Source organism: Nelumbo lutea, chromosome 1, assembly GCF_056320005.1.
Source record: "Nelumbo lutea isolate HS-2025 chromosome 1, American lotus-T2T, whole genome shotgun sequence".
In the NCBI taxonomy this organism is placed as follows: Eukaryota; Viridiplantae; Streptophyta; class Magnoliopsida; order Proteales; family Nelumbonaceae; genus Nelumbo; species Nelumbo lutea.
The window spans coordinates 85,461,873-85,484,320 of NC_142684.1; the positions used below are offsets into that span (position 1 = coordinate 85,461,873).

Here is a 22,448-nt window from a genome sequence, read left to right on the forward strand (position 1 = left end):
GAAAAAATTTGTGCAAATACATTCATTTCGTTGCAAAAAAAAAAGATGCTAGTGTAATGCACTGATGAGTTATTTTTTAGATACCAATTTTACCCCTAACCAATTTCATTTACATACAATTTACTAAAACACCTTAAAAAAGGAAAATTTCCAGATTAGTACCCTATACTTTGAGCCTAGTGCCACTTTGATCCCCGAGCTTTAAAACGTGACAATTCAATACTTGAACTTTTAAAATGTAACATCCAATACTTGTCGTTAACTAGTTGTTAACCAGCCGTTAATTGGCATTTAAAAAAGACACAAATACCCTTCAAGTGTTATTTATATTATTTATCAACCATCTAAACATTGACAAAAAACTTAATAGTCCAAAATCTTTGCCTTTTCCATTTAAGAAAGTTGGGTTCACATTTGAGTGGGCATCTGGTGACCCCGACTTTCTTGAATAGAAGATGCACGGATTTGATACTATTAACTTTTTGTCAATGTTTTGGATGGTTGATAAAGAAAATTAGATGACACTCGAAGGGCATTTATATCTTTTTTAAATGTCACTTAACGGTTATTTAACAACTAGTTAACAACAAGTACTAGATTGTCATGTTTTGAAAGTTTGGGTATTGAATTGTTGCATTTTAAAGCTATGGGAACAAAGTGGCACTAGGCCCAAAGTACAAGGTACTAATGGAGAATTTTTCCTTAAAAAATATTTGCTTCCTTTTACTTCACCTAAGCCTCTTTACCTTACATCATCCAAAAAAGAGTATGGAGAATTACTATTTGAATGTTATTTGGAAAATAAACTAGTGGAGGATAAAGTCGAAACTTTAAATTGTGTCTGATAATGCTTTAACAATGATAAGGATATTTTGGTAACTTCAATGTCCTTATTACTAAAGAGCCAAGGGGAATGAGGTATTTACACTATTTTTTTTCAAAAACTATAGGAGAGGCCTGTGTTAGGGTCAAAACACAAAAGGTGGTTTATATAATTGTTATAAGAGGAGTTTTTTTATAAATGTACCTAAAAATAATATGAAAACAATAACTAACCAATAAAAATTAATAAAAAATAACATTAAGATACAAGAAATAACATAAATTTATCTAGAGCATAATAAATTGGCCACTATCACTAAAATACTACTTGGATTATAATCAGATAAACTAAACATAACCCAAAAAATAATACTTGAATTAGACTTGAATGGATACCACTTAATTATAAATGTCTCTAAGTTATATCATTAATTTTGCTTATAAATAAAAACCCACACAGTTTGTGACTAGTATTAGAGTAGTAAATCTATATTAGTTGCTCATTTCTAAAGTAAGCATCATATGACAATGTATCAAAGTACTAGATGACAAGAGAGAACATGATAATTATCAAACAAAAAAGCCCGTAAAATAAAATTGGATTTTTAACGGGTGAGACCCAACGGGCTCAATTAATTAATAACTAGGCTCAGGACAATGGTTTTTAAAACTAAACCGGTCAGGGGTCCGGTTACCGGTTCAAACAGTTTGATCGTTTGACCCAAACGGCCAGTCCGTTATGACAAAATAATAAAAAAAATTAAAAATTAAAAAAATGGTCAAAACCATTCGAACGATTAATTGGCCAGTTCAGCGGTTTGCTGACCAAAATCAACGGTTTTGGGGGAAAAAGCGGGTTTGGGGAAAAATAAAACCGGTTAGGTGATCGGTGACTGGTTTTTCCTATCCAACCGGCCAATCCTAGTCCAGTTTTGAAAACCATGCTCAAGACAATTAATTAATTAACAGGTCTATAATTTTATATAGACTCGATAATCATGTATTTGAGAGACATAAAATTGTTGGCATTTTGTTGATCAAAATGACAAAACTATCCCCTGCAAACAAAAACTATGCACACACTCTGCAATCTCAAGAGATGAAGCCTTAAGACTCAGGTGGTGCTTGGTGGGCACACGAAAAATGTTTTCTAGTGGTATCTTTAAAATTTCAAAAATTCAAAAACTACCCCACATTTTCTCAATCCAACCCTTTTTTGCTTTTCACCATTGTTCTTCCACTCCACATCAATGGCGACTGGAGAGCTTGATCGGTGTTCAAGCTTGAAAAAAAAAGTAGAGGTGGATTATTTTTTAAACTTTTACATTGTTGTTCTTCCATCGTTCTCCCAATCCTTTTTTTTTTTCTTCATTGTTTCACTATTTTTCTTATGGTTAATGTTTTGAAAAAGTAAGGATAGGCCCAATGTAGATTACTGAATTGCACCGCAAATCTATAAACATACAAAATGTCAAAAACCCCCACTCTATACATTAATGCCCGTTTGTGAATTGGCATCAATTCCAAGCTGGCACCTACCCCAGCTGAACCATCATACTCCCGTTAATGTTTTACAAACACCTACATTGCAAGTCAGTCGGGGCATGTTTTGTTGTCTTTCTTCCACAAAGGCACACCTATTTTGCTATGTTATTTAAAGATATTTTATTTATAGATTAACTTCTTCTTATTTAGGCTATGTTTGGTAGTGCTTAAGTTAAAAATAAGTGTTTATTTAAATAAACATTTATTTGCATTTGGCACCCAACTTTTTCAAGTACTTATTTTTTAAAATAATCACTTATTTTATATTGGGCGTTTGGTATTTTTTTTCTAATAAGCACTTAAGTAAGCATTCGTGACTATTTTGTCTTTCATTTTCTTTCAAATTTTCAAAATATACCCTTTGAAAACATTTTTAAGAAAGTACTTTTTAGAAGCATTTTTACAAATGCACTTTAATAAAATTACTTTTATGAAAGCACTTTTACAAAAGTAATAAAAGCACTTTTATGAAACCACTTTTACAAAAGTACTTTTCGTATAAGTGCTTTTATAAAAGTGGTTTCATAAAAGTATTTTTGTAAAAGTGCTTTCCTAAAAGTGCTTTTATAAAGTGATTTTGTAAAAGTACTTTTGTAAGAGTGCTTTTGTAAAAGTGCTTTGTAAAAATACTTTCATATTGTAAAAGTGCTTACAAAAAAGTACTTTTATAAAATTCAACTAAGGATAATTTTGTAAGTGGTATTTTAAAATTCAACTAGGGATAATTTTGGAAGAAAAAATTGAATAAGTACTTATAAGCACTTAAATACTATGCAGATCCATGTATGTTTGATATTTTAATGACATTGATATGTCCTTTTAATGTATTCCTATGAGGTTATTTATTTATGTTCCACCATCTATTTTTGTTAATAACCAGTATTTTATAGAAATCGAAAATTCTTTAACCATTTTTTACAAAATTGAGAATTATAGTTAAATATTATAAAAAAATATCCATTGCTAATGTTTTAGTAAATAATTATCAATAAATATTGATTCTTAATAGTTATTATGAAAATTTAAAATATCAATAATTATTCAAAATTTATAGGAAATTGCAAATTATAGTTAAAAATTGTCATTTATGGAAATTATCAATTGCAATAATTATACAAAATCATCAAAAGTAAGAATATTCGTCAAAGATAACTATTCAAAATGTTATTAAATAATTATTGATAACTATTGAATAATTGTTGTTGTTAATTATTTAAAATAATAAAAAATACAGTTAATTATTATTAGAAATAATTATAATATCAAGATAATTGTTCAAACATATTTGAATTTCCTCAAAATGTAGCCAATAATTGTTGATAATTATTCAAAATAATAAAAAAACTATGTTTGATAATTAAAAATAATAATTATAATATCAAGATAATAATTAAAAAATAATCAAATCTCCTCAAAATGTTGTAAATAATTATTCAAAATTAATTTCCTCATAATGTACATTTGGAAAAAGATAATCAATGTTTAAGATATTTATATTGGAAGATAAAAGATTATGATTTTTGGAATTTTGGAAAAGACAATTTTCCATTAACATGTTTTGGAAAATAAAAGATAAATTAGTGTAATTTTGTAAATAGATTATTTACTAACAATTTAAACATATATTTCAATAATGTTTTTTATAAACTATTTAAACGGATGATAAATTATTAAATAGCAATTTATAAATGAATTTAAATAAAATTAAAATTACATAAATATAATAAAATTTTCATAAAATTATATTATAGAAATTTAAAGATAATTTGTGTACTTTTGAAAATTTAAAAAGTTGTATAATTTTCATTGTAAATTATTATTTTTGCAATTTCTAATCAAATTATTTATTACATTTTCGGGAAATTATTTTAGAAAATTGTAATTTAAACCAATAATTAAACAAATTATTCCTTTTCATAAATTAGTATATCTTTTTCATAAGGTTTTTCCGTACTTCGCACGATCCCCACTAGTACAAAATACAAGGTTTTGCACACTACGTATTTGTATTTGTACACTCCCAATTGAGCGCGAAAAGTTATTCCTTATGTCATGTTATGTACATGACAGTCACAGAAGAAATAATCAGAGTTAAAAAAAAGAGCAAGAAAAGTTATTCCTTTACCTACCATTTATTTGTATTTTTAGTATTGATTTATTAGTATAATTATAATATTCTAGTGAAGCCCTTACAAGAGCAGAGAGCAGTTGCATAAAACTACGAACGGTCTGCCGCGTTTTATCTTTTTATATCTCTTTCGGCTTCCTTCAGAAGGAAGCAGAGGAGCGAGAAGAAGCGGGAGCTCCCCTCCGTCATTGATTGTAAAATCGTCTTCCAGAACCCTAGTTTGAAGTGAGTTCTTCGCTTGGATTGCAGACTTCGATTGTTTCATTGTTTTTTATTGCTTGTTCTCATCGCCTTGGATTGAATTGGACTTTAGTACTACTACAATGTTGTCTCATTGTGGATGCTTTATTATTTATTGAGAAACTCATGAATTTCATCTCGTGGCGTTTACATTAGTTTAGTTTAACCTCCTTTTGTCCTTTTTTTGTCTGTTTCCAGGTGGTTTGGATTGATTGTATTTGTTATGATATTCTATCTTGATTGCCTTCTGTCTTTCCAGAGAGCTTCTTTCCCTAGCTTTTTGTTTAATTCTTATTTTGTTAATAGGATTTGTTGTTCACTTCGAAAAATTGCTCAAGAATCCGTGGATTTGGGGTTTATTCCTTTTATCTTATTTTGACTGCAAAAGCATCGAGTACGTAATCTGCATTCAATATTTTTTCTTGGATATTACTTCATCGCTATTCAAATTTTCTGTTTGACGACTACCATTCTTTTTAAGACTTTTGTTATTTTGTCTATTTCTTTATTTGAATCATTTTACATCTTTTGTAATATTGGTCTTCATTCTTACCTCACATTGACTGCGTATGCATCTGTCTCCATGACCTGCCTCTGATTTTTTGTATCGGATAGCACCTCATTATCAATGAAATGATACGTTTTTCCCCCTCATTTCTATTAAATCATTTATACATTGGCTCACGAGTTTATAGGTTCTTTGTTGGCTTTGTTCTTCAATACATTTGCTTCTTAGTACCTTACTGTGAGTCTCAGTCAAGGATTTAAATTTCAATTTTTGGCTATGTCTTGGCATGGTTTGGTATGAAAATTTTATGGACATTTTGGTGGAATTTTGAGATCCAATCGAATTTTCATAAAGAAAAAAAACTCTTGAATAAATCAACTAAACAATATTCATTTTATCACTTATTTCTCTTGTTCCTTTTTTTCCTCAAAATTAATTTCTCTCTTCTTTCACATCTACTATATTTATTCCTGTTTTCTCTGTATTATACCAAGATCAAGATCACAGGAATTTCTTAGTCCATGTATACCTCTTTTTGGTTATTCCTGGAATCAAAACAAAAAAAATCAGAATTTCAAATATTCCTACATAATTTGGATCCTGACTTTGTTTTAACTAAGTTGGATAGTAGTCATTAAAAATTAGGTTTCACTGATTAACATTGAGAATTGTGGAGATTCTCTAAGGGTTTTATGCAAATGGAGAGAGTTGGGGTTCATTTAATGAAGACTTGGTCATTGTGGTTAGGGACTATAGTTTTGATGTGAGAGTCAGGATTCAGGAATTTGATTTTAGCTTTCTTTCACTGAGAAGTTCGTCCCAAAGGTTCTGAAAGGACAAGAAGGTTGAAAAAGGAAGCACAAGAGAAGAGGTCATTAGGCAAGGGAGACCAAATTCTATCATCTGAAGAGTTTTGATCCAAAATGACATTTTCTAGTTTTGATAGTAGGAGAACAAGGGAGTACACATCCGAAAGTTAGAATTACTAATTTTAACAAGATACACATGTTAAGTGGATATTCCAGGTTAGAATGTTTGATAACAAATTTTCAATTTCTAGGTTAGTTTTGCAGTTATAGAAAGATATCATTTACCTTCTAACTATGAATTCCTTTGATTCCTACCAGCAATGGTTTATGCTTAAGAAATTTGATTTGTCAATTATTTCTGTTCAAATGTTATTGAACTTTTCATTAGCTGTTTTATTCCCTAACTATTATCTGACTTCCTATTTTCCTTTGTGGCATGAAGAACATCTGCAATGGAGAGATCTAGTTCATGCAGTTTAGGGAATGACGATGAGGGAAGAGCCTTGGAGATATTACTTGATGCCTTTGGTGCTGTATTCTCTCTAAAAGACATAGCTGCAGCTTACTGCAAGGCAAAAAGCGATGCAAATAAAGCTGCTGAGATTCTGGCTAATTTGCAAGGAGATAGTTCTGATACTTTCGTACATCCACTCAATAATGGTTTGAGGGATACAACATCATCAGTTTCATCATCAGATGATATTTCTGAGAAGTTGACTTGTGCATATAAGGATTCCAAGACATCAAAGCCAAGAAGATATTCTGCTTCAATGGGTACTGTTTCAAGTGTCATTGGTAAAGAATATATTAGGCCCACACAAGTGCAGAGTGAATCTTGCAAAGCCACCAAACCGCTGAAATTTGATTCCAAGGATTTGCCAGAATCTGAACTTTGGCAAGAAGATGGTAGCTCTTCAACAAATGAAACAATGCATAAGGACATGGAAGAGTTTCTGTTTAGAATGCTTGGAGATGGATTTCAGCTTCGTAGGGATGTTATTCAAGAAGTTCTTGGTAAACCATCATTGTCTTATTATATTTTGAGTAGCTCACTTGGGACTATTCAAAAAGGTGCGCGCCTTTTTAAGCAAGGCGCAAAAAAATTAAAAAAATCTAAAAAAAAATGTAAAAAAAATAAAAAAGCCAAAAATTAAAAAAATGCAAAAAAATCAAAAAATTATTAAACATAATACTAATAAAAATATAACTGATATTTTAGAATATATATTTTTAAAACCTATTATCTAAAATTAAAATACATAAACATAACATGTAAAGCATATTCAAATGGGAATTTAAAAATAAAATCAAACATATAAAACATTTTCAAGAATATAAAACCCATAATCTCTTTTCTTCTCAATTACATTACTTCAAGTAGCTAATGTGACATATTACATTCCTGATTCTACAAGCCGCCTTTATGCCACACCCCTCGAGGCAAGCCCAAACAAGTCCATGTTACGGTCTTAAATTCTTAGATTTCACACAAAAAATAATGATTTTATAGTTTTAATTGCTTTTTAAGAAGATGTTTTATTAGGACGAATGACTAAACAACATTACCAAATAGGGGGTTTTGGTTCTTGTTTGAACATAAGATCTATGCTTGTCATATATGTACACACACATATACATATACATATACATATACATATACATGTACATGTACATGTACATGTACATACAAGTTCAGCATTGCATTATAACAATCATGTTGTCATATACATATACATATACATATACATGTACATGTATATGTACATGTATATGTACATACAAGTTCAGCATTGCATTATAACAATAATGTTGTCATTTATATAAAGTATCATGGTGTGTAATGGTTAATAACTAATCAAATTGGAAATGTAGGTCTTTGCGGATATGACATGGAAAAGGTATTACATATATTCTCCTTGTACCTAGGATTCATTTGTTTTCTGACCGGTAAGTAGTTTAGATTCATTTCATATGTTATTCATATAATGAGTTGAGCATGGGCACAGAAATTCTTGGACTATTTAGTGAGGGATTTCTAATTACAGTATGTATCTTGTTTAGACTATTCATTTGTGTTCTTCAGTCACATATTAAAGGTGAATGTTAGAAATAATGAATGATCAAGGTTATAGAAAGATTAGTCATGCTTGGAAGTAATTTTTCTCTGAATCAGTGCATAAGATTGGTCTCCACCAGCTTGGTTTACTTGGACGACTGAGCTTAGCTGGTCTTGGGATGGCATCTTCCTCCCCTAGGTACAGATAAGCCAGCTTTGCAGAGAACTCCAAGCTTAATCTAAACTTTGGCTTCTTTGATATAAGCTGGGTCTTGGCTGAAGTTTCTTATTATTTATTTTAAATTAAGTGCAGGTATGGCCTGGACTATTGAACATAATCTAAACCAGGCCAGGCTTGGCTAGCATAGTGTCACGAGCAGGTTGTGGTCCGCTGTCGTGGTTCTTGTACTGGCTTATAATCTTAATAATGTAAATAGCATCTAATTTGTATTTTTTATTGGCAAAGAATATTTATCAACAAAACTGAAGGTTCTGTGAAATCTTTATTTATTCCATTTTCTTAGATTGATTATGATACATCTAATTCTTATTTGTTGTTTTTCAGTTGAAAAAGTTCAATTCTTTTTTCACCTTGATTTTATATAATAAGTTTGAATTTTTTGGTGAAGTACATATTAATTTTCAAATAATTGGTCTGTGTTGAGTAATAATGTTGTTTAGTTAAGGAAGCACAATAGGCAAAAGGGTTCTTTTTTTAGTGGAGGGGTATTGAGTGCAAGGAAACACCTTTTAAATTAACAGTGGCATGCTTTGAAGCAATTCTCTTCTTCTCATTTAGAATTGTTGGTAAGGAAGTAATAGATGTGTGGAATTTGCCTTATATGCTCTTGTTTCTATCCAGGTCATACATGTCATGATACGTGCCACTTCTGGTGAAGGAAAGTTATTAATATTTGAAGCCCCAATATGTCATTTTGTCAAAAATTAAACAACTCTACACATGGGGGGCATCTGTGGTAAAACATGAACTTCTTTCTAATAGTAGAAAACTGTTGAATCAAAGAATCTGTAAAGAAAAGAGAAATTTCTTGAAGAAGAAGAGAAAGAGTGTTATGGGCCCGGGAATAGGATTTCGTCACGGGTCGGTCCACGGGGAAAACCTCCTGTTTTCCCTTGTTCCTCCCTGCTCTTGATGAACCTATCTTGGTGCCTTAATGGTGATTTGTCCAAGAGATCACCTAACTCTCCTTGCTCTCTTTCTTGACTGAAATTTTCGATGGTTTTATTCAATATTCTCAGCTCCTTAAATAGGAGATTACAAGAGATAAGAATCCTACTTTTAGGAAGATTCCTTGCTAATTAGGAAGACTCCCTACTAATCTATCCTACTGAACTGATAAGATAAGATAATACTCCCTTAATCTATCTTACTGAACTGATAAGATAAGATAAAACTACCTACTAATCCATACTACTGAACTGATAAGATAAGCACACTGAATAGATAAGATTCCTACTAATCCCTGCTACTAAAAGTAGATAAGGTAAGTGATGGAGCGCGATCCGGCCGGTCTTAGCTGTCCGCTGCCTTGCTTCCGAACGGGGTAGCAGGGAACCTGAAACAGAGGAGATGGAGAAGCTCCGGGGGGAACCCGGTGTAGAGGCTCCGAAGCTCAAGTTAGAATCCTTCAAAAGCAAGGTAATACCAGATAGCGCAAAGTTTGCATACCTCCGTTGTCGGGGGGCAGGGGGCTCTTATAGTCACCTCGTGCACTCGTCCCGGGGCCCTTGTCAGGTCAAGTATGATTACCCTTGTGCTTGTCAATTCGGCCGTCGTCCTTTCTACTGAGACAGAACCGTCGCTGCCTAACTGTCATCTAACTGGAGATGGCGGTGTCAGTGGCGGTGGCAGGTGGCCGTTTAGGGTGCTGCCGCCAAACGTCAGATCTCAAGTCAGTCAGGCGCGGCGCCCTTGGGCACGAACTTCCTTAGTGTCAGGCGTGGTGCAACTTGTTTGGTTTTGGTGCCAAGTGATGCGAAGTGCTGAGCGAGGCGGTCTTGAGCTCGGAGGTATCTATAGGGCAGGTCAGTTCGACGAAGTGTATCCCGAGCTGTTACAAGGTGGGTCAGTTCGGCGAAGTGTGTCCCGAGCTGTTACAAGGTGGGTCAGTTCGGCAAAGTGTGTCCCGAGCTGTTACAAGGGTCAGTTCGGCGAAGTGTGTCCCGAGCTGTTACAAGGTGGGTCAGTTCGGCGAAGTGTATCCCGAGCTGTTACAAGGTGGGTCAGTTCGGCGAAGTGTGTCCCAAGTTGTTACAAGGTGGGTCAGTTCGGCGAAATGTGTCCCGAGCTGTTACAAGGTGGGTCAGTTCGGCGAAGTGTATCCCGAGCTGTTACAAGGTGGGTCAGTTCGGCGAAGTGTATCCCGAGCTGTTACAAGGGTCAGTTCGGCGAAGTGTGTCCCGAGCTGTTACAAGGTGGGTCAGTTCGGGCCCCCGGTAGGGAGCTCAGTCCGCTAGTGTCCCCTTGTTTCCGCCTAGGCTCGGGCCAAATCTTCCTTCATCAATTGCCCCCACTCCTTGTGCTGGGGGTCTTGCCATGGTGCGGGGAGTTTTCGCGAGGTAGCAGGTGGATTTGTCCCGTCCTTCGAACCTTCACTGCACGAGACGCTTTTGCTAGGGTTCTTTCGGTTTCCGAGAAGGCTGGAAACGTGCTTACTCAAGAACGCTGGTGGTTGTGACAACGCGCGTTTTAAATTTCAAACCAATTCGCGCCGCTGGGACGTGACAGTGGGTCATTTCAAAAAGGCGCGCCACTGCTGTACGTGCGCGGGCGACTGTCAGGGAGACGTGTGGCGCGTCAGTTTCGGAAAAGACGCGTGTCGAAGCGACGTCAGTTTCAAAAAGACGTGCGCTGACGTTTCGCTTTTTTCAGAAAGACGTGCGCCAATCACGTCTCGACCTTAAGGGTTGTGTGGTCGGTAAGAACGTGGGCCGTCGGATCGTCTTCGGTCTGCACGGTCGATTCTTGGTTACTGTAGCTATAAATAGTGGGGGACCCCGGTTGGTTTGTCACTTCTGCGGTTTGTCTACTGAGTTCGCATCCAACCTTTCAGCTCGCGTCCAAGTCTTTTCCAGCTCGCGTCAAGGCTGGTTATACAGTCTTCACGGTTATTTGGCTTGTTCTTCAAACTTTTCGGTGAGTACTTTCTTGAATCCATCTTTTCCCCAATGTCTAGCTTTGATAGCTCAGACGATTCTTCGAGTAGGGCCGACGTAGGTTCCATCAACCGAGCCATGTCCCCAGACTGCCTAAGTGATCCTGAGGTGGAGCTTGAAGACTATGAACCAGTGGGCCAAGTCGCTTCGGGCAGTTTGGCGTCTACCTCCCGCCGAGGTCGGATGCTAGACAGGTTTGGTCCTTCGACCATGACGCCTGAGGGGCTTCAATCCATACTTCTGTCTTCCAATCTTCCTGGGGGGTACACATATTTTATTCCTTCGGGTAGTTTTCCTTGGGAACACGGTCCCGACGAGATCGTGATTTTTCGAGAGCAGCTCGCTGCAGGGTTGCGACTTCCTTTCCATCCCCTTCTCGTCGAAGTCATAAACCACTTCGGTGTCACCATTGGCCAGCTTCATCCGAACTCTATTCGGAACCTGGTGGGGACAGTTTCCCTTTTTTGCGAGCAGAACTTCCCCTTGGACCTAGAGATATTCTCCTCTATCTTGATGCTCAAGAGACAGGCGGGTCCTCTTCCTGGGGGGAGACGGGCGTATTACCTTACTCCTCGCCAGGGTTTTAAGCTTCTGCACGATCTTCCTAATAAGGTCCCGGCGTGGAAGCGGGACTACTTCGGCGTGCGAAGTGCACAAGGATGGCCTTTTCAGATCGGGTGGGGTGAGGCCGCTCCCGATTTAGGCGTGACTCTCGATAAAGAAACGGTTAAGGGCCTCCGGCAATGGGCGCGACAAGGCTTAAAGTGCCACCACTACTTAACGGAGGCCAAGCTTATTGCAGCCGGCCTGAGTTCGGGTAGGTTTCTAGCTATGCGGTTCTTGCTTGCTCTGTTCTTTTCGTTTTTTCTGATGTCGAACTCGTTTCTGCAGGTGTGATGGACGCGGAGAGAACTCGTGGGGCGTTTGTTCCAAGGTATGAAGAGGAGGAAGCGGGTCGCCAAGCGAACTCGTACCGAGCTGCCCCTGGGTGAGGAGCCCCAAGCCCCAGACCATACACCGGAGGATCTGCCCAGGGAGCCCGAAGTGACTCCACCGGTGCACGAAACTGCCGGGGCGCCTTACGTTGAGACCACTCATACGGGCGCTCCTGCGTACTCAAGTGCTCCTGCTCACTCCGGGTCTGCTCATACGCGGGCTGGGCCCTCAGGCTCGGGAGCTCCAGGGGAGTTTAGGAGCATGTTGACGCCGAACTACGCTCTTAAGAAGAGTAGGGACGCTATTTTCCCTGAGGAGGTCGCGGCGTGGACCGATCTTCCCTTGAATCAGGTCGCTTGCCGCGCAGTAACACATGCCATGGTGGTAAGTTAGATTCTGTCTTCCTTTTTTATTCTGTTGCTTCTGCTGTCATTTGCTCACTTGTTTCTTTTGGTAGGTGAATTCTTCAATTCATGCCTTGGTGGCCCATGTGGAGAGGAGCTCGCGACAAGCGCGAGCTGCTGAGGCTGCCGCTCATGCTGCTGAAGAAGCCTTCCGTGCTGCAGAGGCAAATACCCGGGCTGCTGAGGCGGCTGCTTATGCTGCTGAAGAGGCTGCTCGCGTCGCGATGGCCAGACAGGCGAGGTCTCAGCGTGACGCCGAGGCCATGGGGGTAGTTGTCAAGCATATGGCGGACTTGAAGTTGGATTTGCAGCATCAAGTCGAATATCTTCAAGAGGACATCAGGGAAAGAACACATATTTTTCCCAAGGCATTGAAGACGCCAAGAAGAAGGCATTTGAAGATTACATTGCTTCTCCGCGTTTTGACGATCTGATGGTGGACTCTTACAGGAGGGGGTTCAAGTTGAGACGGTGGATGATCCGGAATACGTACCCTGACCTCGATGTAAGTGCCATAACCACTTCGCGTATAACTCAGGAGATGGCCAATGCTGCCGATGGCGAGCTGGACTCTGAAGGAGAGGCAGGGCCTTCGGGTGTTGTTGAAGTGCCTTCCGATGGCGAAGAAGTGGCTCCGGGCATGTAAATTTATTTTTTTTGCCAATGTACTGTTTCTTGCAATGGAGTATGTCTTTTTCCCCTTGCTCATCTTCCCCGAACTGTTTCTTTGCCGGGTTATTAAATTTCCGCGGTCTTTTATGCCGCGAACTGATTGTTTGCCGAGCTGATAATGTGCTCTTCTTTGTTTGTCTACGCCGAAGTTCCTCTTGGCTTGCCTTGTAGAACATAGGGCCTGATTTCGTCCACTTTGCTTGGTGGTTTATAGGTAGTATTGCCTTAAGTTCACGATGTTCCACGCTCGAGGTACTCGTTTGCCTTCCAAGGTTTCGAGTTCGTATGCGCCCCCGAGCGCTCTTTTTACTTTATAGGGCCCTTCCCAATTAGGTCCAAGCTTGCCCATGCCGGGTTTGGGCACCATAATCTTACGAAGGACCAGGTCGCCGACTCGGAAGCTTCGTTGCTTAACTCTGCTATTGTAGTAGTGAGCTACCTGCTACTGGTATGCCGCTGTTCGGATGTGCGCGAGGTCCCTTACCTCGTCCAGTAGGTCGAGGTTGGTACGTAGCTTGTCTCCATTCGTCCGATCGTCGTATGTTTCTAATCGCAACGTTGGTATTTCGATTTCGGCCGGGATCACTGCTTCAGTGCCGTAGGTGAGGTTGAAGGGGGTTTCTCCCGTGGTTGCTTTTTCGGTAGTTCGGTGAGCCCATAAGACACTTGGTAGCTCTTCGGCCCACAATCCCTTAGCTCGATTCAGACGTGCTTTCAGTCCGCGCAAGATGGCTCTGTTCATTACTTCCGTCTGACCGTTTGCCTGCGGGTGCGCGACTGACGTGAAATTTTGCCGAATCCCCATGTTCTGGCACCACTCTTGGAACTTGATATCCTCGAACTGTTTGCCGTTGTCGGAGATTAGTACCCGAGGTAACCCGAACCGACATACTTGAAGGGGATGAGAGATCCATCCCATGGACGCCCAAAGATTGCGGAATAAGGGGCGAATTTCAAAAATTTTTCTCTCCCTTCAACTGGGAATCACATTCCCTATTTAGAAAATCATATTTTCAAGGATCAATCTTGAACCTTAAACTGAACCAGATCTGAACGAAAAGGAATCGGAGAGAATGATATCTGATACGGAGAAGCAATATCTCCCAACAAAGGTGTTCACGCCCAAAGAAGGATCCAAAGACTGCTCCCACTGAAGATGGCGCAGTGCAGGATGGAGCAGAATCAACAGTGTTCTTCCCCAAGAACTCTGTCATTCGCAAGAAACAGCAGGATGGAACGTGAGCACAACTTCCCTTTTCAGTCCTTTCTCAAAGAACTGATGTCAAGATCCAATCTTGACTTCTCCCACAGCTGGAGATCGAACTGGCAAACAGGGCGGCAAGAGCAGGGAGGCGGCAAGAGAGTATTCGCAGGGTGTAGAATTCTCTCTTCTTGATTTCAGCACTAAAGAGGATCTGATGTGTTTCTTGGTCTCTTTCAAGGTTGCCGCCCCCTCCTACCTTTTGTTAACTTGAAAAGATCAGCTCCTAATCCCATTAGGAGGTGCTTATCCAAATCATATTTGGATCAGCCTTCTCTTCTAGTGATAAGGATAAACCCTTATCTTATCTGCAGATTAGATTAGCTTTATCCTAATCTTATTAGGAGGTTTCTAGATCTGATTCACATTCAGATCTGGACTCTCTGAGTGGATAGGATTAAGACCCTATCCTAACTGCTAATCCATCTCAGAATTCGCCCCTTTAATTAAGTAAATTAATAGCCCAGTTCGAAATGGGCTTTAGGCCCATTAAGCTTATGTGCTCACTTAACCTTCCTAACTGCTGCCCAGTTGGGCTTCCTTGTATGGCGTGGGACTCAAGCATTGATCTACACATCAGCCACATGGGTTCGGCCCAACCTTTGTTACAAGGCCTGGTCGAATACACTGTTAAGACAGTGCACACCCTGAAACCCATCAAATGGGCTCTATGGGCCCAACACTTACCCTAAGTGGTCATTGGGCCAAGCCACCTTGTAACACCCAGGGACTGTGGGCAGATGCAAGATTAGCCCATCAGGTATTATCCTCAACGGTCTTACACTTAACCTCTCAGCCCATAATGATCATACACTGCCCGACAAGAGAGGACTTCTCCCTCGGCTGCAAGGAACAGTGTTGCACTCTCCACTTATATGGATCTCGGGAATTAAAATCTTTTTGCAAACATTTTAGAAACCATAATATATATACTTTTATATCTCATATAAAATATACTTTGCAAAACAAATTGCAACGGTTGAAATCGGCTGTCGGCAGTCTTGGTTTCCAACAGTGAGAGCGCATCCCCGATCATTACCTTTGTCCGACAAAGGGGCTGATCCTGTCACTATGATCACCCACTCAGATGAATTCTCGGATTGTCCCAACATACCCAGGTTTTGACCCCCGCTAAGGATCTCACTGATTGGTACATCAAAGACAGCCCGATCCGACACCTAGTGCAGTATTATAATCGAGTCTAGGGGTCGGGTGTAACTTTCCAGCTTCGCCCATCAATCGCCAAGGTCCAGGGCAATACTGGAAATTTGGTCCAGTTCAAAGATTCAATTAATCCCACACTGTATGTGCCTAGGGTCTCACCCCGGTAGCTGAGACAAGCCACCCCAACCGACTTGGTGGCACCACAGTGTCAGCCTTGTCAGGATAGGTCTCCCCAGACTGACCCACTTGCTGTGAACATTCTAAACTAACAGGAGTCTCAATAAGTGTCCAGTTTAAGGGTATTACACAGAAACATACAAAGGGAACATGAATCAAATATGTACTTTTATTCATTTACAATAAACTCATAAAGTACATCAATTTTGATTGAAGCTAAGGGCATACAAAACTGTCTAACAGCTCCCACTTGCACTTAGGTCCAATCAGGTACTAGCCGGAGTCCCATGCTTTCCACGTGTTTCTCAAACACTTTCTGTGATAGTGGCTTTGTCAATGGGTCTGCTACATTATCCGCTGACGCTACCTTCTGAATCAGGACGTCCCCTCTACCAACAATCTCCCGCAGTACGTGGTACTTCCTCTCGATGTGCTTCGACTTCGAGTCGGCTCGTGGCTCCTTAGCCTGAGCAATGGCTCCATTGTTGTCACACAACAATGGGATGGGTGATGTGTCGGACGGAACTACTCCCAACTCATGAATGAACTTCTTCATCCATACGGCTTCTTTGGCAGCCTCACTTGCGGCAATGTATTCGGCCTCGGTCGTGGAGTCTGCAGTGGACCCCTGTTTTCTAGCAAACAGCACACGATCCTATCGTGAAAACATATCCAGATGTAGACTTTCTATCATCTGGGTCTGACAGGAAATCGGCATCTGTATACCTTGGATATGTAGTGAGCTATCGTCAAATACTAGACAGAACTCTTTTGTCCTTCGAAGGTACTTAAGTATGTTTTTCACAGTAGTCCAATGCTCCTGCCCTGGGTTGGCCTGAAATCTGCTTACTACACTCACTGCCTGAGCTATGTCAGGACGAGTGCACAGCATGGCATACATGATGCTCCCTACGGCAGAGGCATAGGGAACGTCTTTCATGCCATCAATCTCCTCAGAAGTCTTGGGAGACATCTTCTTGGAGAGAGTGACTCCGTGCCTGAAAGGAACATTTTCTTTCTTGGAGATTTCCATGCTGTATCTCTTGACTATTTTGTCAATATAAGCAGATTGGGATAATCCTATTATCCGCTTCGATCTATCTCTATAGAGTCGAAGACCCAGTATATAGGAGGCTTCTCCAAGATCTTTCATGGAGAATTGCTGTGATAACCATATTTTCACCGTAGTTAACATACCTACATCATTCCCAATGAGTAGAATGTCATCTACATACAAAACCAAGAAGGTAACCTTATCTCCACTGTACTTCCTGTAAACACAGGGTTCCGGATTCTGCTCGAAGTCAAACGATTTGACGGCAGAGTCAAAACGGATGTTCCAACTTCTAGAAGCTTGCTAAGTCCATAAATGGATCTATTAAGTTTACATACCATGTTTTCCTGACCTGCAGCAATGAAGCCATGCGGCTGCTGCATGTAGATATCTTTAGTAAGATCTCCATTCAGGAATGCAGTTTTGACATCCATTTGCCAAATCTCATAATCATGGTATGCTGCTACAGCTAGCAGGATCCTAATGGATTTAAGCATGGCCATAGGCGAAAAGGTTTCCTCATAATTGATGCCCTCTTTCTGAGTGTACCCTTTCGCCACTAGACGAGCCTTGAAGGTTTCAACCTTACCATCGGGGCCCTTCTTCCTCTTGTAAATCCATTTGCAACCGATTGCTTTTACCCCGGAGGGCGGATCTACTAGAGTCCAGACTCCATTGGTCTCCATTGAGTCCATCTCTGCTCTCATGGCCTCCACCCACTTCTGAGAATCTATGTCCAACATAGATTCCGTGTAAGTCACGGGATCCTCCTCACTAGTCAAGGTTTCCACCAGGTAACTATCCTGGTCATAACCATAACGGACTGGTGGTCTGGATACCCGAGTGGATCTTCTAGGTTGGTCACTACCTGGAACTTGTGGGACATCTCCCACTGCTCCTGAGCTCTCCTCATCAAGAACAACTTCCTGACGATGGGTGTCCAGGATATAGTCGGTTTCCAATAATTGCGCATTGCGACTGCAGAACACTTTCTGCTCACTTGGGTCATAGAATAGGCACTCGTTCGTTTAACGTGTGCTGGACAACCCCAAATCTTCAAGTGTCTGACACTTGGTTTCTTTCCGGTCCAAAGTTCATATGGAGTATTTGGAACCGATTTGGTTGGAACCCGATTCAGCACATAAATCGCAGTCTCTAATGCATAACCCCAAAAGGATGTGGGTAACTTTGAGTGTATGAGAAGCGACCAGACCATATCCAATAAGGTCCTATTCCTCCTCTTCGAAACACCATTAAGTTGTGGTGTAGCAGGAGGAGCTAATTGTGATACTATCCCATTGTCTTTTAAGTAGTCCCTGAATTCGTCAGAGAGATACTCGCCACCTCGATCTGATCGAAGGGCCTTAATCTCTCTCTCCCTAACTGTTTCTCGACCTCTTGTCTAAACTCTTTGAACTTTTCAAAGGATTCAGACTTGTGTCTCATTAGGTACACGTAACCGTATCGTGAGAAATCATCTGTGAAGGTGATGAAATACACGTGTTGATTTCGTGTCCTAACACTCAGGGGACCACATACATCAGTATGTATTAGGTCAAGTGTGCCCGTACATCTTTCAGGCTTACCGTTAAATGGCCGTTTCGTCATCTTGCCTTGTAGGCAATGCTCACAAGTGGGAAGATCTTCTACAGTTAGAAAATCCAAAGGACCATCCTTTACCAACCTTGTGATTCGGTCAACATCGATGTGGCCAAGTCGATAATGTCACAGACACGCGGGATTAACTGTATCACGAGCTCTCTTCTTAGGGATTTCAGCCGACGTAGTTTCGGTTATGTTAGTTTCTAGAGAAGGATGTAGAACATAGAGACCGTTCTCCAGTTCCCCGTATGCGATGAATCTGTTGTTTCTTTTAATAGTAATCGTATTACTAAAGAAGACAGAATAACCATCTGCACACAGTTTTGAGATAGAAATCAAAATTCTCCTTAAATTTTGTACATAAAGACAGTCTTTCAGTACAATTATTCCTTCTCTAAAAATTAATTCCACGGTTCCTATGGCCGCGGCTGCAACAGTTGCAGTAGTCCCCAAGAAGAGTGTGACTTCTCCTTCACTCAGCCTTCTGTTTACCTTGAACCCCTGTAGTGAGTTACAAGCATGAGTCGAAGCCCCGGAGTCAATACACCAGGAAGCAGAAGCTACCAACAAATTGGTTTCTATAACACAAGTTTCAAAGTTACCTTTCTTGGATTCCAGGTAGGCAGGACAATTCCTTTTCCAGTGGCCGGTCTTTTACAGAAGTGACAGGCATCTGATGCTTTGTCTTTCTTCTGCTTCTTGCTCTTAGCGGCTTTCTTCTGAGGCTTCTTTGCCTTCCTCTTTCTCTTGCCTGTCTTGCCAGCTTCAACAAGCATGGCTACAGGCTCATCATTTCTAATCAGTTCCTCAACTCTTTGCAACATATTGCTGAGCTCTTGTAAGTTGACATTCAGCTTGTTCATGTTATAGTTCATGATGAACGGATTAAAGGAAGAAGGCAAAGAGTTAAGGATAGCATCTATCTGGGTAGCAAGGTCCAGCCCGGATCCAAGAGCCTCCAGTTCGTTGATGTATCCCATCATCCGAAGACAATGGTCGTGAACTTGTTGACCCTTGGACATTTGTGAGGTCATGAACTGTTTCAAGACCTTTTGTCGAGTAGAACGATTTTACTCTTCATACATTGTCCTGAGACTGTCCAATATGTCTTTGGCAAGTTTGATCTGATCGAACTGCCTCTGTATCGGGTTGTCTAAGGAGGCAACGATGTAACACCGGGCAAGGGAGTTTTTCTCCTCCCATTCTTGATAGTCTCTCCTTCGGGCCTCAGAAGCCCTATCACCCGGACGCTCCGGGGCAGGATTCTTTGCCATTTTGTCCAGCTTTTCAGAAGCTAGGACCAGCATAAGGTTCCTGTACCAATCAGCATAGTTTGGGCCCTTCAACTTGTTGTCATCAAGTAGTTTTGCAAAAGATCCGTTTGCCATTTTCTGATAAAAGAGCAAACATCAGTCCACAACCTAATTTGATTCATGTTCATTTCATAGATATGGATTTTAATCTACGATCCATTTCCATTTATTCGTCTATGAGATTTCCCTCCTCTCTCAGTGACGGAGACTACGGGTTGTCTCTGGAAATGTGGGAAATCACATAGGGTGCATGGAGCCAACTGTTTCAGCTGCATAACCCCACCACCTTTCTGTGAAGGATCACATCCACTCATCATATGAGTTTTCCCTTTGGCCTCTGTCAGACAAGGTTCAGAGCCGTTTTCAGGTAAACCTTTCTGTCCAGTTGGCCACCATGTGCCATTTGAATTCTTTGTGCGTCACCCCTCTTTTGGCCGCCGCGAGCTGCACTGCGGGGTCCAACCGTGGTATCTGCAAGCATGCTTCGTTGAATCGCTTGATGTAGCCCCGAATAGATTCTCCTTCTCTTTGGACTACTCCGAAGATGCTTTCCTCCGTTCTGGGGCACCGTTGGTTGGTGACGAAGTGTGTGGTGAAGACTTGCATGAACTGGGCCCAACACTTTATCGACCCGGGGGCCAGGTTCTTGTACCAAGTGCGGGCTACCCCCCTGAGGGTGGTGGTAAAGGCCACGCACATGCACGATTTTCTGGCCTTGGCGAGGTGCATTTGCGACTGAAAGGCGTCAACGTGGTCGTTGGGGTCGAAGGACCCGTCGTACTTGTCCAGAGGTGGGAGCTTGAAGTCTCTGGGTAAGGGGACCGCCAGGAGTTCCGATGCGAGGGGGGAAGGAACGGAGAGAGCCGGGGCAGCCCCTACCTCGCCCAAGCTCATGTGTTTGCTTCTGAATTCCGACAAGGCACGGGTGGTGGTTCGGCGACTTCGCCGGCGCCTTCGCCATTGAGCGGGCCTTGTACTGGCGCTGCTGGCCTCCGTGTTACCGAGCTCGATGGGCCCGGAATGCTGGTAGTCTGCAGCCAGGGCGCTGAATCGGTTTTTGGTGAGCGGGAGCTCGGGCTCGGAGCGCCGGGGTGCCGACCTCGCGGGCGAGGTTCCCGACCCGCCCGCGGGTTGCGAGGCGGGGATGACATTTTTCTCTCTTCGGCCTGGGGACGAGGCCTGGCTGTTGGGGTGGTTCTGGGGCCGGGAGGCCTTCGCCTGGTGGGGGCGCCCATCCTGCGGGGAGGCCTTGATCGGCCTCGGAGCGGGGTGGCGAGGCGGAAGTAGTGGTTGGTTTAGTGGCAGTTGGGGGAATTGCTGTTGATAGTGATACTGGGAGATGTTGTGCAGTACTTGGTGCTGGTGAAGCTGGTGCTGTTGGAACTGTTGCATTTGGGCTTGCATTGCCCGCATCCACTGCATCAGGTCCTCCAACCGGTTTTGGCTAGCTGCCAGGGGGACGACAGCCGGTTCAGTGAAGGTTGTCTCAATGGGGAGAGGAAAGGGGATGCTTGTGGTAGGAGGGTTTACGGGTGCCACTGCTTGTGGCGCGTTCAAGCTGGGGATCCCATCCGCCGAAAGGGGGATGGTGAACTGTCCAACGCACACTACGGGGACTTGAAGTCGCTCCCCGGTGGCGTTTGTCGCCGTGCCACGTCCGGTGTTGCTGGAGGAGGCCATGAGTGTTGGGTTTTTTTTTGGAGAAAAGGGGTTATCGAAGTTTGGAGGGAGGCTTTTTGAAGCGTGTTCCCACAGACGGCGCCAATTGATGGAGCGCGATCCGGCCGGTCTTAGCTGTCCACTGCCTTGCTTCCGAACGGGGTAGCAGGGAACCTGAAACGGAGGAGATGGAGAAGCTCCGGGGGGAACCCGGTGTAGAGGCTCCGAAGCTCAAGTTAGAATCCTTCAAAAGCAAGGTAATACCAGATAGCGCAAAGTTTGCATACCTCTGTTGTCGGGGGGCAGGGGGCTCTTATAGTCACCTCGTGCACTCGTCCCGGGGCCCTTGTCAGGTCAAGTATGATTACCCTTGTGCTTGTCAATTCGGTCGTCGTCCTTTCTACTGAGACAGAACCGTCGCTGCCTAACCGTCATCTAACTGGAGATGGCGGTGTCAGTGGCGGTGGCAGGTGGCCATTTAGGGTGCTGCCGCCAAACGTCAGATCCCAAGTCAGTCAGGCGCGGCGCCCTTGGGCACGAACTTCCTTAGTGTCAAGCATGGTACGACTTGTTTGGTTTTGGTGCCAAGTGATGCGAAGTGCTGAGCGAGGCGGTCTTGAGCTCGGAGGTATCTATAGGGCAGGTCAGTTCGGCGAAGTGTATCCCGAGCTGTTTCAAGGTGGGTCAGTTCGGCGAAGTGTGTCCCGAGCTGTTACAAGGTGGGTCAGTTCGGCAAAGTGTGTCCCGAGCTGTTACAAGGGTCAGTTCGGCGAAGTGTGTCCCGAGCTGTTACAAGGTGGGTCAGTTCGGCGAAGTGTATCCCGAGAGCTGTTACAAGGTGGGTTAGTTCGGCGAAGTGTGTCCCGAGCTGTTACAAGGTGGGTCAGTTCGGCGAAGTGTATCCCGAGCTGTTACAAGGTG

The 22,448-nt window shown here is 41.9% G+C and overlaps 2 protein-coding genes across 9 annotated transcripts in view; both read left to right on the forward strand.

Moving 5' to 3' along the window:
- Nucleotides 1–4,527: 4,527 nt before the first annotated feature.
- Nucleotides 4,528–22,448, forward strand: part of SDE5 (silencing defective 5) — a 58,915-nt gene continuing 40,994 nt past the window's right edge. For 5 of the 6 annotated variants that reach the window (XR_016105305.1, XR_016105306.1, XM_088965571.1 and 2 more), the window contains exons 1-3: nucleotides 4,530–4,720; nucleotides 6,495–7,066; nucleotides 7,925–7,950. Coding sequence is in view for 4 of the 6 variants with exons in the window: in XM_088965571.1 (XP_088821697.1) it covers nucleotides 6,505–7,066; nucleotides 7,925–7,950 (588 nt within the window). In the remaining 2 variants the exon portion in view is untranslated. Of the gene's footprint in view, nucleotides 4,721–6,494; nucleotides 7,067–7,924; nucleotides 7,951–22,448 lie in introns of all 6 variants that reach the window. The other variant, XM_088965572.1, reaches the window with a different exon arrangement.
- On the forward strand, nucleotides 10,637–13,308 carry LOC148875856 (uncharacterized). 3 transcript variants are annotated; one of them, XM_088966570.1, is made up of 3 exons: nucleotides 10,637–12,102; nucleotides 12,177–12,605; nucleotides 12,679–13,308. In XM_088966570.1, exons 2-3 carry the CDS (start codon nucleotides 12,222–12,224, stop codon nucleotides 13,057–13,059), a joined length of 765 nt encoding a protein of 254 aa, XP_088822696.1. In that variant the 5' UTR covers nucleotides 10,637–12,102; nucleotides 12,177–12,221; the 3' UTR covers nucleotides 13,060–13,308. The 3 variants fall into 3 exon arrangements, with proteins under 3 accessions (XP_088822696.1, XP_088822697.1, XP_088822695.1); XM_088966571.1 differs by having other exon boundaries at nucleotides 10,637–12,605; XM_088966569.1 differs by having other exon boundaries at nucleotides 12,177–13,308.

Bases quoted from the DNA above. Each gene is read 5' to 3' on its own strand.
- LOC148875856 (XM_088966569.1), top strand. From the start codon at position 11,298: ATGTCTAGCTTTGATAGCTCAGACGATTCTTCGAGTAGGGCCGACGTA. The intron at 12,103-12,176 runs GTAGGTTTCTAG...TCGTTTCTGCAG, and splicing joins TGCAGCCGGCCTGAGTTCGG to GTGTGATGGACGCGGAGAGA.